Genomic DNA, 19256 nt, shown 5'->3' on the forward strand with positions numbered 1-19256 from the left:
AGCGAGAGGGTGGGCTCAACACACTGACACAGACCCGCGCACAGAGCAGGCGACCCTTACATCTCCCCACACACACGCACTGTAGCTCGTACACACTCTCTACCCTGAGAGGAACCTGTTGTTGGGGGCCTCTGTGTGTGTGTGTTACTAGAACATGGCTCATGGGGGGGGGGGGTCAAGAAAGCAATGACCACTATTTACCTTTGTCTAAACTGAGCAAAACATAGAAACTGGTCTCCAAAGAGGAACTTCACCTACACGTGTCCTGCATGGAATGTCTTAAAATAAGCAGCAACATCAACCTTCAAATCTTCATCCTTGCCAAAAACGTCAGGAAATCCATGAAAACCATCTACATTAATAAAACCCAATCATACTATCTGAAACAAGGGACTATGTGACACTGTTTCCCAACACAAGCAAAGGAGTGGGTACTACTGCTTGTTTTTTCGGACACTCACCTCATGTGGGGTCCGGTCCTTTTTTTGACTGCGTATGCTGGTCTCCTGGTGGTCCTTGCCGACATGCACAACTTGGCCCTTGGTGCTCTTTCTGACCAGGTGTCTCCGTACCCCAGGGACATCCTCAAAACGATGGCCTGAGGAGTGAAAGGTGAGAAATGGGAGAGGTGAGTGCAAAATCACCATCTATGGACAGGCATCGCAATAGTTTCACGATTGTCACTATATATTGATCTATCATGTATTGACATCCCCTTATTCTTTGTTTTGAATATGACTGTGGTGGCGATTGTGATCCCAAACACTGACTAACAGTGGTCAGGAATCCATTGTACCGTAATTTCCGGACTATAAGCCGCTACTTTTTTCCCACGCTATGAACCTTGCGCTTTATACAATGACGCGGCTAATTTATGGATTTTTCCCGCTTTCACAAATTCATGCCGCCAAAAAACTGAGCATAATGTGACGTAAATCGAGCGCGCTCAAACTTTCCATCATTCTGATTACGGTAGTCATTTTGTCACCCTCATCATGGCAAAGACACGGAGAAATGCATATGATGCAGCTTTCAATTTGAAGGCGATCGATCTGGCTGTTGGAAAAGGAAATAGTGCTGCTGCACGGGAGCCTTAATGAGTCGATGATAAGACGTTGGAAACAGCAGCGTGAGAAACTGACTTAGTGCAAAAAGACAACAAAAGTTTTCAGAGGAAAGAAAAGCAGATGGCCCGAACTAGAAAATGAGGCTTGGATGAGTTTGCCTCCGGATGAAAGTGAGGAGAGCGCAATGAAAACGATCCAACATCGGATGAAGCAATTCTGAGGCTATTCAACTCTGACACCAAAGGAGATGACTTCAGTGGTTTCAGTGCACAGGAGGAAGATAGTGACCAAGGACTTTCTTGGTAGGCTATTGTTTACTGCTATTTAAAAAAAAAAAAAATGTTACAAGCCTGTTTCGTTAAAGCCTATTTATTTTTGTTACAAGCCGTGTTTCGTTTAAAGGCTGTGTAAAGTTCATTTGTTTCAATGTACCGGTAGGCACCTGCGGCTTATAGACACGTGCGGCTTATTTATGTACAAAAAAAAAAATTATATTAAATTCAGTGGGTGCGGCTTATATTCAGGTGCGCTTAATAGTCCAGCAATTACGGTAGTGTTGTAGCTTTTTCCGCAAAAATTGATCTTCCTAACGGTGAGCTCTTGGCTCTGGGATGACGTCCCCACCATCAGGTCAAATCTCAGAGTCCCACACTCAGAGGCCAGGCAGCTGATTTTTTCACCTGACCTTGCTGTGGGGTTGGGTTACCAGACTGGCCTCAAATGAAGGACAACCTGGACAAGGAGGCTGGATGGCAGAGAGTCTCTCAGGTATATCTGAGAGGGTAGTGGCAACGGGTGCGATGATCCTGTTAGAGGTAAAAACCTTACCTTTATCAGTGGCCTCTTACCCTATTTGAGAAACACCCTGGTCATTGAGCACCTTCATCAACTCTGAGGGTTTGGAAAAAATGACAGCATTTTCTCCTAATGAACAAGTTGTCCTGTTGGTTCTTTTAGGAAAACCCAGCGAGTGAAACTGGAGAGCAACAAAGTATAATCTTCTGTCATGTGAGCCTCTTGTTCATTGTCCAGGTTTTGCTGTAAGGTGTTGTTGTAACTTGTCCCGACTTCAACGCAATGTCCACTGGAACCGTTAGCCCGCCCTAGAGGCTCCACGATGTGTCTGGCTCCTGGTGCACGCATGAGTGTCTGGGCAGACCCAGAGTGGGACTGGGCCTAACTGGATAACACTCTTGAAGGAGAGGAGCTTGGAGGTGTGCGCAGTGCTGGCATAAAGCTGGCATGGGTATGAGGAACAGTCACCTATACAGTCTCAAGATCCAGTCCTTGCGTGTCCAGGACTGGAGCTCGAAGAAAAGCGGGAAAAAAAGTTGCCATTCCTTGACCACCACCTGACCTGGTTGAGGTAGAAACCGTCTGAGCGCATTAGCTAGCGGAGGTGCCAACAACCGGAGGGTTGAACAAAAAGGGGAAGGAGAGAGTGATCTAATCATCCCAATCATTGAGCAACAGCCAGCCGCGAAGGCACTTTCCCAGGCTGCTTTGCAGTTCTGGGAAGAAAATAAAAGATCATAGAATGAGGAATTAAAATACCCAAATAAAATGCGTCACCCATGTCATTTTCGGACCATTCTGAAACTTGAAGGGTTCATGACTAGTAATGTAATAGGATATCTATGCTCTGACGCTGAGAGGACAAAGGCCACACCATCTATGTCACGTAGCCCCAAGCTGGCACTGGACCTACATCACCTACATCAGATCATCTCCATGCATCTCATCAGCTTCCCTCTCATGTTGTTCTTTCAGATGACTTAGCTCTTCCCCATTGTTTTATTGTCACTAATGACTCAGGACTTGTGAACCAGAAGGGCAGCATTCTCAATTAGCCACCAGGTTGGCTTGGGCCTGGTTCCAAGGGCCTCAGCTGACAGCGGGAACAGGCTAATTTAATTAGAGGACTTCGCTCCTGTTCTGTTCCTGTCCGCCACACTCTGATAAGCTGCCCGCTGTCCGCTGAGGGGTCGACCCCCCCCCCCGGATGTAAATCCCCTCTGGTGCCCCTGGAGCTGGGGACGTCACAGGGCAACAGGGGGGGGGGGGGGGGGGCACACTGACTCATAGTGCCCCTCATTAATGTACCCCTGTGTGCCCCCCTCTCTTTCTTTCTCTGTCCTGAGCATTCCGACCTTCAGTGGAGCCAAAGACTGTTCTTCCACTCTAATCACAGTGCTCAGCTGGAAGGGTAATAATGTGGGATATGAAACAGGCCGAATTGCACGCACAAACATACACTCACAGCCGTCTTTAAAAGTTAATCTGGCAGAGCAGATGACTGCAGCACTCCAAGGTCTGGGAGAGTTTAGAGTACTGGGCTTCTGAACAAATCTCCCAATGGACAAAACAGCCTGTAAATGTACAAGAAGTTTCAACATAAAAGAGAGAACCAACATGTCTTCTGAATTTAATGATACATACAATAAAGTAAGCACTAAAACATTGCTTCAGTTCAGTCGACAACAAATGAATGGCTGAACATGTAGGGGTTGTTTCCCGGACACAGACTAAGCCTAAACCTGGACTAAGAAGCATTTTCAATGGAGATTCTTTTTTGTCCGTGATTAGGCTTAATCTGTAAACCAAGCCGAAATGTGTAAAGGTGATGTTTCTCCATTTCCCCAGACTCACTCTTAATGCCGTCCAAGTCGGCCGAGGCCAGGGTCTGCGCCTCACTCTCATCCGTGGGGATGCGATGGTACTTGGCCTGCTCGGTGCCAGTCATGTTGCCCGTACGCCGGCGCTCCTGCAGGTCGTAGCTGCGGCTGGCTATGCGGGTCAGAGAGGCAGGGTCGGATGGGTCACTGCTGGACAAGGTCGGACAGGGCTTTCTGGGAGAGGAGAGAGAGAAAGAACTGAGTTAATAACTTTAAGGTCAATAAAAGTTAAGACGTGAGCCTGAGGGGTGTACTAAGAAAGCAAGCTAGATCTACTCAGGCTTTTATAAAGCTAGCCAGCTTCAGTTAGCTTCACATTCCAGGTCAGGCTTCATCCGTACTACGATGGTGGATATTGCTCGTCCGCTTCCCTCCAACTCTAGCAGGCTTGTAACGCCCGAACTCTTCATTGAGACAATGCTGAAACATCAATCCATGGGTGAGTCAGTGCCACGTTTTCATTTGTGCCAAAATCTAAATGACAGAAAAAGTTATCTGGCAAAATCAGCAGGCTATGGTATGAAATAGAAATGTGCGGTCTATAAATTATGATTTATCATTAATTCAGTATTTAGTGTGCTTATCAATGCAAGAGCACCTTTTTCCCCACTCATAGTGCTCCTTCGATCTGTGGAATAGCTTATTGCATTGTGATCATAGACATAATCCATTAGGGTTTTGGAACCTCGAACCATGGCAACTTGACTGTTAAACTCAAGGGTACACTAGAGCAATGGCTTCCAAAATTGTGTAGCTCAACTCAAAAAGGAGATCAGGTATCTTTTTAGTATTTATTTCATTCATGGCAGGTATACAGACAAACGTTTCGGCCTAAGCCTTCGACAGTGTCATTGCCTTGAATGGGAACTGCCATCTATGGATTATACTGTGTGTCTATGGTTGGCTCTGTTAGCATGCTAAAAAATTTCAAAACACAATTGCGCAAAATGTACAGTTCAGAAAGCAAATGCTGTCATTACTAAATGTCATTACTAATATGATAGGCATTTTTTAACACACAAAAGTACATTTGATCAATAAAATATTTAAAATCAGTAGTCTTCCTCAAATGAAGTGTATGATGACACAATCTTTGCGAGAGGGAGAGTATCGGTTTTCATTAGTCCTCAACTCGCGGCTCAGACACTTCAGGATAAAATGGAGTTAGCCCTGAATTAGCCTGCCTCGGAGTAGATTAGTTCTGAAGGATATGTTGCCATAGAAATGTACCTGGCTAAAAGCTACGCCATTTTTGTGGTACCGGTTATCCCAAGTTGATCTCAGAGTTGACCTCGCTAACTCCTCAAACTTGATTCATAGTATAGGGCTCTGAAGTGGGCTAAACAACTTAACTCATTTTTAATTTAGGGGCCAATAGATGACAAAATTCACATTTTCTAAGATAAAAGAGGAGAACGGTTTGTTGGTCTCCCTCAACATTCCTTGGAACAAACATACAGGAAGCCAATTTCACAGGAGAAGAAAAAAAAATCAGGTGCACTAAATCATCCTAAAAATCATCATAAACGAAGGAGTGAAGATGCCCACTTAAAATTTGCCAGTCCAGCAAACAGATCACTCCCAAAACCGACAAACACTCACCTAAAGACGTCAAACTGTCTCCTAAGCAGTTTATGGTTGTTTCAGAAAAAAAAACTTTGGCCGTTACTTTCCTCAACTATATTCAGAAGTTCCCTCCGCAGTCAGAATAATCCACTTGTTTGACATCTCTATCTTCCAATGTATAGTTTTGCAGTTTTAGTAGTACTATTAGGAGGAAGTCCACACAGAGCAAAACTTCGGCAGACTGGAGAAAGGAGAAGAAAAGACAAAGCACTAATGTGTCCTGAGACTAAATACCATAGGTGGAGGGAGGGAGAGGTGTGTTAGTAGGAAGGGTCAGTGTTCTGTTCTCTATGGAGACAGTCAGACAGGTGAAATATGGCTCTGTGTTGTTGCAAGGGGATGAATCGTGTCCTATTAGATCAGAACCCCGCAGGCTGCCTGGATGCCGGGAACATGGTAACGTACAGTGTGTTCCGGCCGGCCTGGGTGAGACCACACATACGCACACACAACACTTCTCTCATCCAATCAGTGACTGAGAAAGCCTGATACTGCTTGCTCTGAGGCGAAGTGCTACAAAAGAGTCCTTGTCGTGTTGTGACGCAAAGCTGGGTGACACTACAACTGGCAAAAAATGATCTCACCCAATCACCTCATTACGGTAATAATGAAATAAAAATATGGGTGTATTCAGAGAGGTGTACTCACTCGGTGGAGGCGGCATCTTCAGGTTCGGTGCCCACGGCCGACTGAGGCACAACCTCCATCCCTCGGGCAGGGTGGGGGCTGTCTGTGGTAGGTGTGGCCAGGTGATCTTCATCTGACAGAAAGAACTATGGAGGGAGTGAGGGCACACATGACATGAACATGAGTGTTCTGTATATTCAACATACTATTGAAAATAACTGCAATAGGGTTTATGGTAAAGAAAAAAAAAAATATATACAAATATGTAGAAAATGATCTCCTTAATATCATTCAGAGTGATTCCCCACAAAACCTAGACCACAACAAAAAAATAACAACATTTTTGGGTGATTTTCACAAAATGTTGTCATCAGAGAGCGGCACATGCTGAAAGAGAAAGCTTGGTTTATTGCTTTTGTAAAGTTTTGAGTGTTTCCTGCCTATGACTATTTCATTGGCAAAGTGGGCAAACTGTGAGCCATCATATTCATGTACAAAATACCTAATAAGGAAAGAAAATCATTGTAATTTGGAATTCTGTGAAGTTAGTGTGGGAGAGGTGGGGAAATGATTGTTGTCCATCCATAATGAGAAACCACCTGGTTTGGACAACTTAGATGGAAAGCTACTGAGGATGGTAGCAGACTACATTGCCCTTCCTGTTTGTCATATCTTTAATCTGAGCCTGGAGAACAGTGTTCATCTTCAGACCTGGAGGGAAGCTAAAGTCATTCCACTACCAAAGAACAGTAAAAGCGCCCTTTACTGGTTCTAACAGCTGACCAGTCAGCTTGCCGCCGGCTCTTAGCAAACTTTTTAGAAAAAGGTTGTTTGACCAGGTACAATGCTATTTCTCCGAACAAATTAACAACAGACTTTCAACGTGCTTATAGAGAAGGGCACTCAACATGTACTGCACTGACACAAAGGACTGGTGATTGGCTGAAATAAATGGATAATAAGAGAGTGGGAGCTTTATTGTTTGACTTCAGTGCAGCCGTTGTGATTATTGACCATAAAATCGGGAAAAACTGATCTGTTATGGCTTTACATCATCCTCTGCCATGTCATGGGATGAGAGCTATCTATCTAATAGAACACAGAGGGTTTGCAACCGCAGCTAGTGAAATCCCTGCAACCCTAAACAAAGAGTTGCAGTCATTTTTGGACCGGGTGGCTAGTAACAAAAAAGGTCCTGAACATATCAAAACTGAAAGCATTGTATTTGGTACAAATCATTCCCTAAGTTCTAGACCTCAGCAGAATCTGGTAATGAATGATGTGGCTGTTTTGAGAAGATAAAACTCCTTGGTGTCAACTTAGACTGTAAATTGTCAAAGCATATTGATTAAATTGTTGCAAAGAGGGGAGAGGTATGCCTTTGATAAAGTTATGCTCAGGATTTTTAAACACCACTGTCGATAAAACAAATCCTGCAGGCTCTAGTTTTATCTAATATCGACTATCGCACTGCGATATGGTCAAGTGCTGCAAAGAAGGACCTAGAAAAGCTGCAGCTGGCCCAGAACAGAGCAGCAAGTCTTGCCCTTCAGTGTACACAGAGGGCTAATGTCAACAGTCTGCACGTCAGTCTCACTTGGCTAAAAGTAGAGGAGAGATTGTCAGCATCAATTCTTGTTTTTGAGAGAAATATTCAAAATTGCCTGTATAATCAACTTATATAACGCTCTGACAGACATACTTACCCCACCAGACATGATACCAGGTGTGTCTTCATAGTCCCCAGGTTGAGGGGGGGAAAAAAATCCTAGAAATTATATTGAGCCATTAACCCATGGCACTCCCATCTCATACAGTGCCAGTAAACAGTAAACCGGGTTTAAAAAAACAAATTAAAGACACCTCACGCCACAATGCCTCTCCCCCATGTGACCAAATGTTTTTAAATATAAAAGTCTGTAATGTCTATGTTATTGTTTTAAATGTATATAAATTGTCTTTGTCTGTAATGTATTTTTAGTTATGTGTCGGAGCCCAGGAAGACAAGCTGTCGCAATTGGCGTCGGCTAATGAGAATCCTAATAAACTCTAACTAAATAAGAGAATAATCAAACTCTAAATGTAATACATTTCAACTCTGTATCTGACATGGTACTAGTGTCTTCTTTTAATGCTGTTGCCCATAACCATGTGTGTGAGGTGTGTACTTTTGTTTCAAAGTAGATTTGTTTAACAATACGAAGAAACACTGTGTGACCGACCCAGAGTTAGCCCACTGCAGTAAAAGGTTATCAAAGGAAACATGGGTGAGGCAAAAATGTCATAAATATGCCAACTTTGATCAATTATTTTAGATAAAAATGTTAAATATACATGTCAACAATCCTTCCTCCAAAGGACTATTTTATGGATTACATTTCATAAAAACATCCCAAAAATCATGGTCTTCTTTTCGTCAGGGTTTTGTGAGGATTCACACTCTTGAGCATTTATTTTATATTTCAAGAATAAAAGAAAGCTTCATATGAGAAAAGCTTGGGGTGATGGCTTGGACAACTAATGTTGTACGCATATCACGCCATCACAGGTCAAAACCGGTCATGTGTGGCAGAACACAATAGTTGTCAGTGTTATAACAGTGTAACCCCAAACCAGCTAAATAATTGATTAAGTGTGTGTTTAAATATTCATAGAGGAAAATATGATAATGCTGACAGGGGGATTCGATCTGTTGAACCACAGCCACACTGCAAAAAAACATGTCAGTGTCCCAAATGGCACCATATTCCCTTTATAGTGCACTACATTTTTACCTGGGCCTTGGTCAAAAGTAATGCACTATATAGGGAATAAGGTGTCATTTGGCATGCAGAACCCAGTATCAGTGGTGTAAGATATGCATATTGCCTTAAGCCAGGGTTTCCCAAACTGGATCCTGGGGCCACACCTGGGTACATGTTTTGGTTTTTGCCCTAATACTACACTGATTCAAATAATCCAAGCTTGATGAGTTGGTTAATTGAATCAGTTGTGTAGTGCTAGGGCAAAACGTAAAACCAGGAGGGGCCCCAGGACCGAGTTTGGGGAACCCTGACTTACACTAAGCTACCTTTGGTTCATGTTTCAAAAAAACAACTGACAGACAACTGAAGTGAATGTTAAAGCGCATTTGAAAACATGAAAGATGTGTCATTACTTGTACGTCTTCTTTGACGGTGTCACAATCTGTCTCAGAGAGATGGGTGTGGCTCTCTCCACCCTCTTCCTCATCATCTTCCTCATCCTCTTCTTCCTCAATGGCGGTGTTGCTGGTTGGGCCGGAACTGTCCTTGCGCTCTCTTTCCTTCTTTTTCTTCTTGCCGCTCTTCTTCCTCCTCCCATCGGAGGGCAGCTTGGACAGGGGGTGGTGGATGTGGTGCGAGGAGTGACGGTGGTCTGCAGGAGGGAAATGGTTAGCAGATCAAACATTGTGTGGGTTTCAGAGGGACTTATTTTATTAGTAAATCAATGGATTATATTTACGATTCACAAAAATTAAGGTAATCCACTCCCCAATTTCTACAAAAGTATCTGAGCCACCTGCCTCCTGGGTGGCGCAGTGGTCTAAGGCACTGCATCGCAGTGCTAGCTGTGCCACCAGAGACTCTGGGTTCGAGCCCAGGCTCTGTCGCAGCCGGCCGCGACCGGGAGGCCCATGGGGCGGCGCACAATTGGCCTAGTGTCGTCCGGGTTAGGGAGGGTTTGACCGGCAGGGATATCCTTGTCTCATCGCGCGCTAGCGACTCCTGTGGCGGGCCGGGCGTAGTGCGCGCTGACCAGGTTGCTAGGTGTACGGTGTTTCCTCCGACACATTGGTGCGGATGGCTTCCGTGTTGGATGCGCGCTGTGTTAAAAATGCAGTGCGGCTTGGTTGGGTTGTGTTTCGGAGGACGCATGGCTCTCGACCTTCGCCTTTCCCGAGTCCGTACGGGATTTGTAGCGATGAGACAAGACAGTAACTACTAACAATTGGGGAGAAAAAGGGGGTTAAAAAAAGTATGTGAGTCACCTACGCATGTATGCAAGTTGTGTGAACAATTGTGTATGTGTGCTTACATTCAAAGTCCTCCTCGTTGTAGGTGCGGTGCTGCTCGCCGGGGACCCTGGGGGCGGAACTGAGGATCTGCTGAAAGCGCTGGACCCCCAGGGATTTGTTCAGGTCCCCTTCATCCTCCTCAACCGCTCCTCGCATGGACGAGGCTGACGGCGCCTCCGGCTGAGAGAGGAAGAGAGGGAGGACAGGGTCAATTCAGATCAGTCAGGGAAAAGGTACTGGCTTCATCTCAATTAATCTTTCTTTGATTCCTCGACTCCTTTTAATTGTATTGGAGGAGAAGGTCCAAGTCTCCCCCATCGAACCTTCTTCTCCAATGGGTTTTGATAAGGATGCAAGGAATCAAGGAAAGACGAATTGAGAAAGAACCATGTTGTAGGCCCCATTCAGAAACATCCCCCATCCTAGACCCACAGTAAATCTGAACGGTTTGGATAGACGTAAATCAGTATGGCGAAAATGTAATCAAGTCTTCTGAAGGTTAAGTTAAAGCTACAACTATATTGCTAATACTTATCCAATTCTTTCAGATCAACATGGGAGTGCCAAGGTCCTTTTGTCTGGACTGAGCCATTGTCCATTTTAGGCAATCCATTTATTCAGATTTGCTCTATGAGGTTGTTCGCCGACTTCATTCATCCCTATTCCCCATGTCAAAGCAATGCAGCTCGAACCAAATGGACACTGAAGGAAGTGCTAGTCATCCCACAGGACAAATCCACTGAAAGGACAAGAGCTTGTGCTTGGTCTCTGAACACTACAACAGGCTCAAATTAAAACAGTGGTTACACTACAAGCACTGATCAATGACTTGGACAGGGTGGTGCCATGGATGGATGGTGGAGTGATGAGTGGTGTGATGGAGATCCTGGGGACATCTCGGGGAGGTAAGTCCTGACTCGAATGATCAACTACACTGAACAAAAATATTTTTTTTTAACGCAACATGCAACAATTTCAAGGAATCATATAAGGAAATCAGTCAATTTAAATAAAATTAATTAGGCCCTAATCTATGGATTTCACAAGATATGCATTTGTTGGTCACAAAAAAAAAAGTGGGGGCGTAATTCAGAAAACCAGTTAATATCTGGTGTGACCATTTGCCTCATGCAGCGTGCCACATCTCCTTCACATTGAGTTGATCAGGCTGTTGATTGTGGCCTGTGGAATGTTGTCCCACTCCTCTTCAATGGCTGTGTGAAGTTGCTGGATAATGGCGGGAACTGGAACACGCTGTTGTGAACATCGATCCAGAGCATCCCAAACAGGCTCAAATCGGTGACATGTATGCAGGCCATGGGATAACTTGGACATTTTCAGCTTCCTTGGATTGTGTACAGATCCTTGCGACATGGGGCTGTGCATTATCATGCTGAAACATGAGGTGATGGCGGCAGATGAATGGCACGACAATGGGCCTCAGGATCTCATCTGGGTATCTCTGTGCATTCAAATTGCCATTGATAAAAAGCAATTGTGTTTGTTGTTGCAGCTTATGCCTGCCCATACCATAACCCCACCGACACCATGGTGCACTCGGTTCACAACATCGACATCAGCAAACCGCTCACCCACACAACGCCATACACTCGGTCTGCCATCTGCCCGGTACATTTGAAACCGGGATTCATCCGTGAAGAGTACATTTCTCCAGTGTGCCAGTAGTGGCATTCGAAGGTGAGCATTTGCCCACTGATGTCGGTTACAACGGCAAACTGCAGTCAGGTCAAGAAGCACGCAGATGAGCTTCCCTGAGACGGTTTTTGCAGAAATGATTTGGTTGTGCAAACCAACAGTTTCATCAGCTGTCTGGGTGGCTGGTCTCAAGACCATCCCTCAGGAGAAGAAGCCGGATGTGGAGGTCCTGGGCTGGCGTGATTACATATGGTCTGCGGTTGTGAGGTCGGCTAGACGTATTGATAATTCCTCCAAAACGACGTTGGAGGCGGCCTAGGGTAGAGATTCTCTGGCAACAGCTCTGGTGGACATTCCTGCAGTCAGCATGCCTACTGCACGCTCCTTGGAAACTTGAGACATCTGTGGCATTATCTTGTGTGACAAAAAAAAAACATATTTGAGAGTGGCCTTTTATTGTCCCCAGCACAAGGTGCACCTGTGAAATGATCATGCTGTTTAATCAGCTTATTGATATGCCACACCTGTCAGGTGGATAGATTATCTTGGCAAAGGAGAAATGTTCACTAACAGGGATGTAAACAAATTTGTACACAACATTTGAGAGAAATAAGCTTTTTGTGCTTATGGAAAAATGTTGGTATGTTTTATTTAAGCACATGAAACATGGGACCAACATTTTACATGTTGTGTTTATATTTTGGTTCAGTATAATAATAATTGAATCATGTGTGCCAGTTCAGGGCTATAACAAATATGTGAAACGCCTAGTGGTCCCTGAGGAGAGGGCTGAGAAACCCTGAGGTAAGTGACGTTTTCCCCTGCAGCAGGGTGCTAGATCGGGCTGCAGACCACCTCTGCCGGAGGCGTGCTGTGATAAGGATGGTTGCAAAGGTGGAGCCACAGGTGAATTTGATCCCAACAAAGTGAGGGATGCTCTCCTCGTCTCCTCTGTCCAGCGCTAAGGCAAAGCAGATTTTGCTGTGGCTATAGTACTGATCGTGCGGCTCCTCACTGAGCACTCTCCACTCCTGTGACACTGGCCAAACAGTCGCAGCACCATGCCTCATTTAACGCCCCTCCAAACCCTTTCTCAGGCCATTTAACATGTCATTGGTAGATTAAATTCTCCCCTGCACTCGAGGGGGACCAAGGAAAAAACATTGGTTGATGAGATATGATTATTCCACCTCACACTCTCCATCAGTCTGTAGAAATGGTGGACAATGGGCTTTTTACCTACTCGTCCATCTTACACCAAATAACACCAATAAATAAATAAATAAAAGAATCTGCACTACGTGTATGGAGTAACTCTTAGCTTAATCATTGTGATTTTCTACCTTAAAATGTAAAAAAAATATTTTAGCAATGGGGCTGCATGTGTAAACTATAGGGAAGAAATTTGGAAAATGGAACAGTAAGAAAACATTCATAAAGCACAAAACTATCTTCACAGCACTGGCTACCATGTCATGGAGTTACAGTGTGACCTACAAATACACACATACCACACACAGGCGTAAAACACAGAACCTTGCAGACAAATCTCTGACAGTGTCTACATGTGCCACAAATAGGGCTGTTGCGGTGACCATTTTACCGCCACACCGGCGGTCAAGAGTCGTGAAGGCAGTCAAATTCCACATGACCGTTTAGTCATGTTAATTAGGCTGCTCCAAGCTCTGATGCTGCTGATGGTCATTAGAAGCCTACCAAACTTACTGCCTGGTACTAAGCACTCTATTGTCCCACTAATCACTCTGACATCAATGCAAATGTAAACCAAAATCTAATCAACACACTTCATGAGAGCCCATGAGATAATGTTGCGCAATATTTCTATAGGCTATGCAATTGCTGGAGAAAACAGAGTGATGACCTCTATTAAAAAGAGGAGGATCCCATCAGCTAAGCCTACTATATTTATTGCTCAACTTTCCTAATATTAAGCACATTGCTTCTCTTTACAACAGGAGTATAGCCTACCTGGCTGGCATGAAAATGAATCACGGGGAAAGCATCCTCCATCCACTATTTAAGTGCATAGATTACATGTATTTTTTCCCCACTGTCCATTTGGAGACAGGTGCATGATAATGGTCCATTCTAAATCAAAACTAATTTCACCCATATATTATTTAGTATGTGTTAAGACACAAACCTTATCAAAACATATAGGGCTATGGGCTAGGCTACATGAGGTGCGCGACTATGACGAGAAAAAGTTGAGAGAAAAGGCTGTTTCTTATGCTGGGCATTATTCACAAGTACTAATATATAATTCAAAAGTGATTGGCTAATATTACTCCTGTTGTAAAGAGAAGCAATATGCTTAATATTAGGAAAGTCTGATGGGTGGCAATATTAGCCTATCACTTGTGAATTACATGTCATTATCACTCGTGAATAATGCCCAGCATAAGAAACAGCTTTTTTTCTCCTCTACTTTTTCTAAATCATAGTCGCACACCTCATGTAGCCTAGCCCATAGGCCTATATGTTTTGATAAGGTTTGTATCACAACTAAAGTGTCAAAAAAAAATTTTTTTTTTAAATTAAGCACATGTATCCGCTTTACAAGGGGTTTACAGGCTAACTGGCAAACATAAGCAGCGCGTGAGTTTCAAGTTTGGGGAAGATAATTTTCACCATAAAAATGCATCTTATAATAAAACCATTACATGCATAATCACATTCGCGGTCACTTTTGATAATGGTGTTTTCCCGCAAATGGAACATTCTCGCTTATAGCCTACTGCCTTGTGCGCATTGCTGCGCTTATAAGGTGAAGAAATAGTCTAATAGTTTATCAATATTTTAAGCCAAACGTTCTTATCTGTTGTGTCAGCCACATTGCGTAAAACATATTTTTTTATGCTATTAGTTGTATTAATTTGGGATCTATTGCATCCTACAACTGTCCCAGACTATTTTTGGAATATTTATTTCTCACACAGAATAGGTAGACTTTTTTACTATGGGGATAGTAGATTGACATAGGCTAGTGCTTTTGCTGTTCAGTAGACCTAGTCATCTTGTTGGCTGACGAAAAGTAAATGTGGACAGTCCTTCCAATATCTTCAATATGCACCTCGGAATTGGATAAAGACGCAAGCAGTTGCGTCCCACGATGTGTCTGTCTTCACTTGTAGCCTGTGAGAAAGACACGTGATGTATTAAAAATCAAAACATATAGCCTAACTTTTGTAGAACAACTAAAGTTGAGTGCGTGCCGACACCGAGATGACCTGTTATATGGAAGAGAAAGACATCTGCTGACCTCCTGTCATTGTGGTGGGATAACCACTCTCGTTTTCCTATATTGGCTCTGCTTGCCAAAAGGTATAAATGCATGTGTGCTACCAGCACTGTGTCAGAGAGGGTGTTCAGCACGGCAGGGAACATAGTTACCGCTTCAGTCTTCACTGAAGCCCGACAAAGTAAACATGCTGGCGTTTCTTAAAATCGTAATCTTAAAGCCTAACTTTGGCGAGTGCTATAGCCTATGATAGTGGACTGAAACAATAGCCATTATAGGCAACAGTTACCTAAAACCTTGAGTGCAGTAGTTTTACAATTTTCCCTTGGGTTGTATTTTTATAATTAGAAGTGTCTTATTTATTCCTCACGTGTGCTTTTGCTTTACATGTAATACTATTTCAGTGTTTTTATTCATATATTTTTTTACATGAACTTTATAACAAACCCCTTTTAAACCAAAAAAAACAAGAAAATACAAAAATGTCTATATATGTAGCCTACAGTATGTCACAATGCTGATGTCACCATGATGCTTTTTGCTGTCTCAAGAAAGAAAAAAATAGACCATAAACATAATTGTGTGTATGCTAAATCGTAACAGCTTAATCATTATATAATAATGATGGTGGTGTTTAGCCTGCCCAGCTGATATTGGTCATTTTAAATCTAAACTAATTTCACACATACTAGGCAATTACACTAAGACAAGAAATGGTGTATGCCTTTTTTACATTATCAATAGAGTGGAATCATGCAGCTCATATATGTTTAATTTCATAAGACATTAAGGTTTGTATCATTCACAACTCAAGTTGCCAAATAACTCAAACACATAACCTGTTTCAAATAATCATTTTTTAAGCTGAACACAGAATAACCGCTCCATGTGTGTACTAGGTAAAATAAATAACGGATTTATTGTAATGGTGTACAGGCAATTCAATTGATTTATTTAAGCAATAAGGCCCGAGGAGGTGTGTTATATGGTCAATATACCACGGCTAAGGACTGTTCTTAAGCACGACGCAACAGAGTGCCTGGATACCGCCCTTAGCCGTGGTATATTGGCCATAAATCACAAACCCCCAAGGTGCATTATTGCTATTATAAACTGGTTACCAACGTAATTAGAGTAGTAAAAATAAATGTCATACCCGTGGTAAACCACGGCTGTCAGCCAATCAGCATTCAGACTACGAACCAACCTGTTTATAATACACTTTAGACTTATAAAATGTAGATGTTTCAAAGGCACTCATTAGCAGCTGCATGTGTGGAACCCCTTTATGTTAATTAAACGGTCAATTACCGTGAGACCGACAGTTATTTGCTTGACAATTACCGGCTGACAAAAATTCCAAACGCCACAGCCCTAGCCACAAATAATCAATATTGACCCAATGTGAAACTTCTGTTCAACCTTCAAAAGGTCGAGAGTCAGACAGTTCCACACGAAGCTGCTCAGGTAGACTACAAGGGCCTCATCCTTACCTCAGTGACCTACATTAAAAACACATTTGAGAGTTGCTTTCTGCAACAGTCTCCAATCTTTGGACCTGTAAGCTACAATTGAAATCTCGAAAGTTTTGATTGTATTGGAAAGGACTACAGACTATCAACACATGAATGCCAGTTGATGGGCACTTCATCCAAGAGTAGTGCTGCCAATCTTAACCACATACTATTTTTCAATAAAGCATGAAAGTTCAGTTGGAAAATGACAGCCAAGTCTACCTGAAAAACATCCCCACTCACTAGGAACTCCAGGAGTAGTAAAGACAGCTTTTAGCCTATTACTGTGCACAGCAGTTCACAGTCAATCTCTACAGCTAGAGAGGATGTGTAAGGGATTGCCAGCGAGGTGAAACTATTTCCCACAACCAAAAACATGTGCAATAACAAACCCTTACAGCAAAAGAACCAGCAATAGAAAGACACAAAATATGCTCTCCTTCTCTCCCATCAGTGATTTAAGGGACTTACCAGACTCATGTTTCAATGGGATGACTTGTGGTATGAGTGTTGGGAGTCAGGAGTGGTGTTTGAGGCAAGTGGCAATGCCCTCGTCTACGGCGACACTGTGGGGCTCTGAATCGCAACACCCTTTATAATTCACCCAAGAATGAGCAGAGAGCCCTCTCCCTGTGACCACGTGATGCGCTAATCGGAACTGTATCTCCCAGCCTGGCACTAACCTATCTCTTATGATTGTGCCGTGTTAGAATAAACAAGACTCTGCATTTATTCTCGCTCTGAGGACAAACCAACCGCACCTGAAAGGGCAAGCCGTGTTTGAATGGTCCTCAAACAATACCTTGCACTCACCTCCCTCATTTTAACTTTGGTACGTGTCAATATTGACCAAGGTACTTTAGACCCTAAATCTCTGTCAGAGGCCTTGGAGTGGGATGGGGCTTGATGTCCTTTGGGTGGTGGATCATTCTTGAAACACATGGGAAACTGTTGAGTGTGAAAAACCCAGCAGCGTTGCAGTTCTTGACAAACTTGAGCACCTGGCACCTACTACCATACCCCGTTCAAAGGCACTTAAATATTTTGCCTTGCCCATTCACCCTCAATTGCACACATACACAATCCATGTCTCAATTGTGACAAGGCTTAAAAATCGTTCTTTAACCTGTCTCCTCCCCTTCATCTACACTGAATAAAGTAGATTTAACAAGTGACATCAATAAGGGACAGACTGACCAGGTGAATGCTATGTCATGGAAATAGCAGGTGTTCATGTTTTGTACACTCAGGGTATATACACTATACTGTGTATGTACACAGTGGGGTCTGAAATTATTGACACCCGTGATAAAGACGAACAATGATGACTGTATAAAATAAATACTTCAAATACTGAGCTACATCACATACAAAAAAAAGGGAAATTATATTTTATACTACACTGAACAAAAATATACACGAACTGTAATATGTTGGTCCCATGTTTCATGTGCTGAAATAAAAGATACCAGAAATGTTCCATAAGCACAAAAAGATGATCTCAAATTTAGTGCACAAATGTATTTATATCCCTGTTAGTGTGCATTTCTTCTTTTCCAAGAGAATCTATCCACCTGACAGGTGTGGCATTTCAAGAAGCTGATTAAACAGCATGATCATTACACAGGTGCACCTTGTGCTGGGGACATTAAAAGGCAACTCTAAAATGTGCAGTTTTGTTACACAATGCCACAGATGTCTCAAGTTGAGGGAACGTGCAATTGGCAGGCTGACTGCAGGAATGTCCACCAGAGCTGTTGCCAGAGAATTGAATGTTAATTTCTCTACCATAAGCGGCCTCCAACGTCATTTAGAGGACTTGTCAGTACATCCAACAGGACTCACCACCGCAGACCACATGTATGGTGTGATGTGGGTGAGCGATTTGCTGATGTCAACATTGGTGGCAGTAGGATTATGGTATGGGCAGGTATAAGCTACAGACAATGAACATAATTGCATTTTATCGATGGCAATTTGAATGTACCGAGATACTGTGACGAGATCCTGAGGCCCATTGTGAGGCCCATTGCATTTCTGTATTCCCAGTCATGTGAAATCCATAGATTAGGGCCTAATGAATTTCCTTATATGAACTTTAACTCTGTAAAATCTTTGAAATTGTTGCATTTCGTGTTTATATTGTTGTTCAGTATAATACAATTGCTCAGAGAAAGAGATTGTCTAATAAGTAATACATGTTTTTCTTAAAAGGGGAGGGGTCAAAATGATTGACACCCCTAAATATTTTTATAAATAAAGAAGTCAAAAGTTTTGTATTTGGTCCCACATTTATAGCATGTAATGACTACATCAAGCTTGTGATGCTACTAGGGCTGTGGCAAATAACTGCTGGTCTCACGGTAATTGACCGTTAACTGATAAAGGGGTTCCACACATGCAAGCTGCTGATGCGTACCTTTGAAACATCTACATTTTAAAAATCTAATAAATACATTTAATAGCCTATACACAATCACAATGAAACCATTATTTTAGGCAGGTATTTCCTATAAAAGGCAGTAGGTAGCCTAGTGGTTAGAGCGTTGGACTAGCAACAGGAAAGGTTGCAAGCTCGAATCCCCGAGCTGTCAAGGTAAAAATCTGTCGTTCTGCCCATGAACAAGACAGTTAACCCTTAACTGACCTAGTTAAATAAAGGTAAAATAAAAAATAATATGAAGAAAATGTATTTCAGAAGAACAGATTAACATAAATCTGAGTCAGCCTATGCATGTTACTGATCTGGCTATGCGCCATGCCAATGGCAGCAGGCTAGTAATTTAACAGACA

General features: G+C 42.9%; 1 protein-coding gene across 6 annotated transcripts in view; it reads right to left on the minus strand.

The window, feature by feature from the left end:
- LOC129859357 (anion exchange protein 2-like) overlaps nucleotides 1-19256 on the minus strand; it is an 88480-nt gene that overhangs the window by 14008 nt on the left and 55216 nt on the right. For 5 of the 6 annotated variants that reach the window (XM_055929039.1, XM_055929036.1, XM_055929038.1 and 2 more), the window contains 5 exons: nucleotides 10052-10211; nucleotides 9153-9391; nucleotides 6017-6141; nucleotides 3717-3916; nucleotides 462-598 (listed from right to left, as the gene is read on the minus strand). In XM_055929039.1, the coding sequence (XP_055785014.1) occupies nucleotides 462-598; nucleotides 3717-3916; nucleotides 6017-6141; nucleotides 9153-9391; nucleotides 10052-10211 (861 nt within the window). Of the gene's footprint in view, nucleotides 1-461; nucleotides 599-3716; nucleotides 3917-5344; nucleotides 5515-6016; nucleotides 6142-9152; nucleotides 9392-10051; nucleotides 10212-19256 lie in introns of those variants that run through there. The other variant, XM_055929041.1, reaches the window with a different exon arrangement.

The sequence above is a fragment of the Salvelinus fontinalis genome, chromosome 7, assembly GCF_029448725.1.
Source record: "Salvelinus fontinalis isolate EN_2023a chromosome 7, ASM2944872v1, whole genome shotgun sequence".
Classification (NCBI taxonomy): domain Eukaryota; kingdom Metazoa; phylum Chordata; class Actinopteri; order Salmoniformes; family Salmonidae; genus Salvelinus; species Salvelinus fontinalis.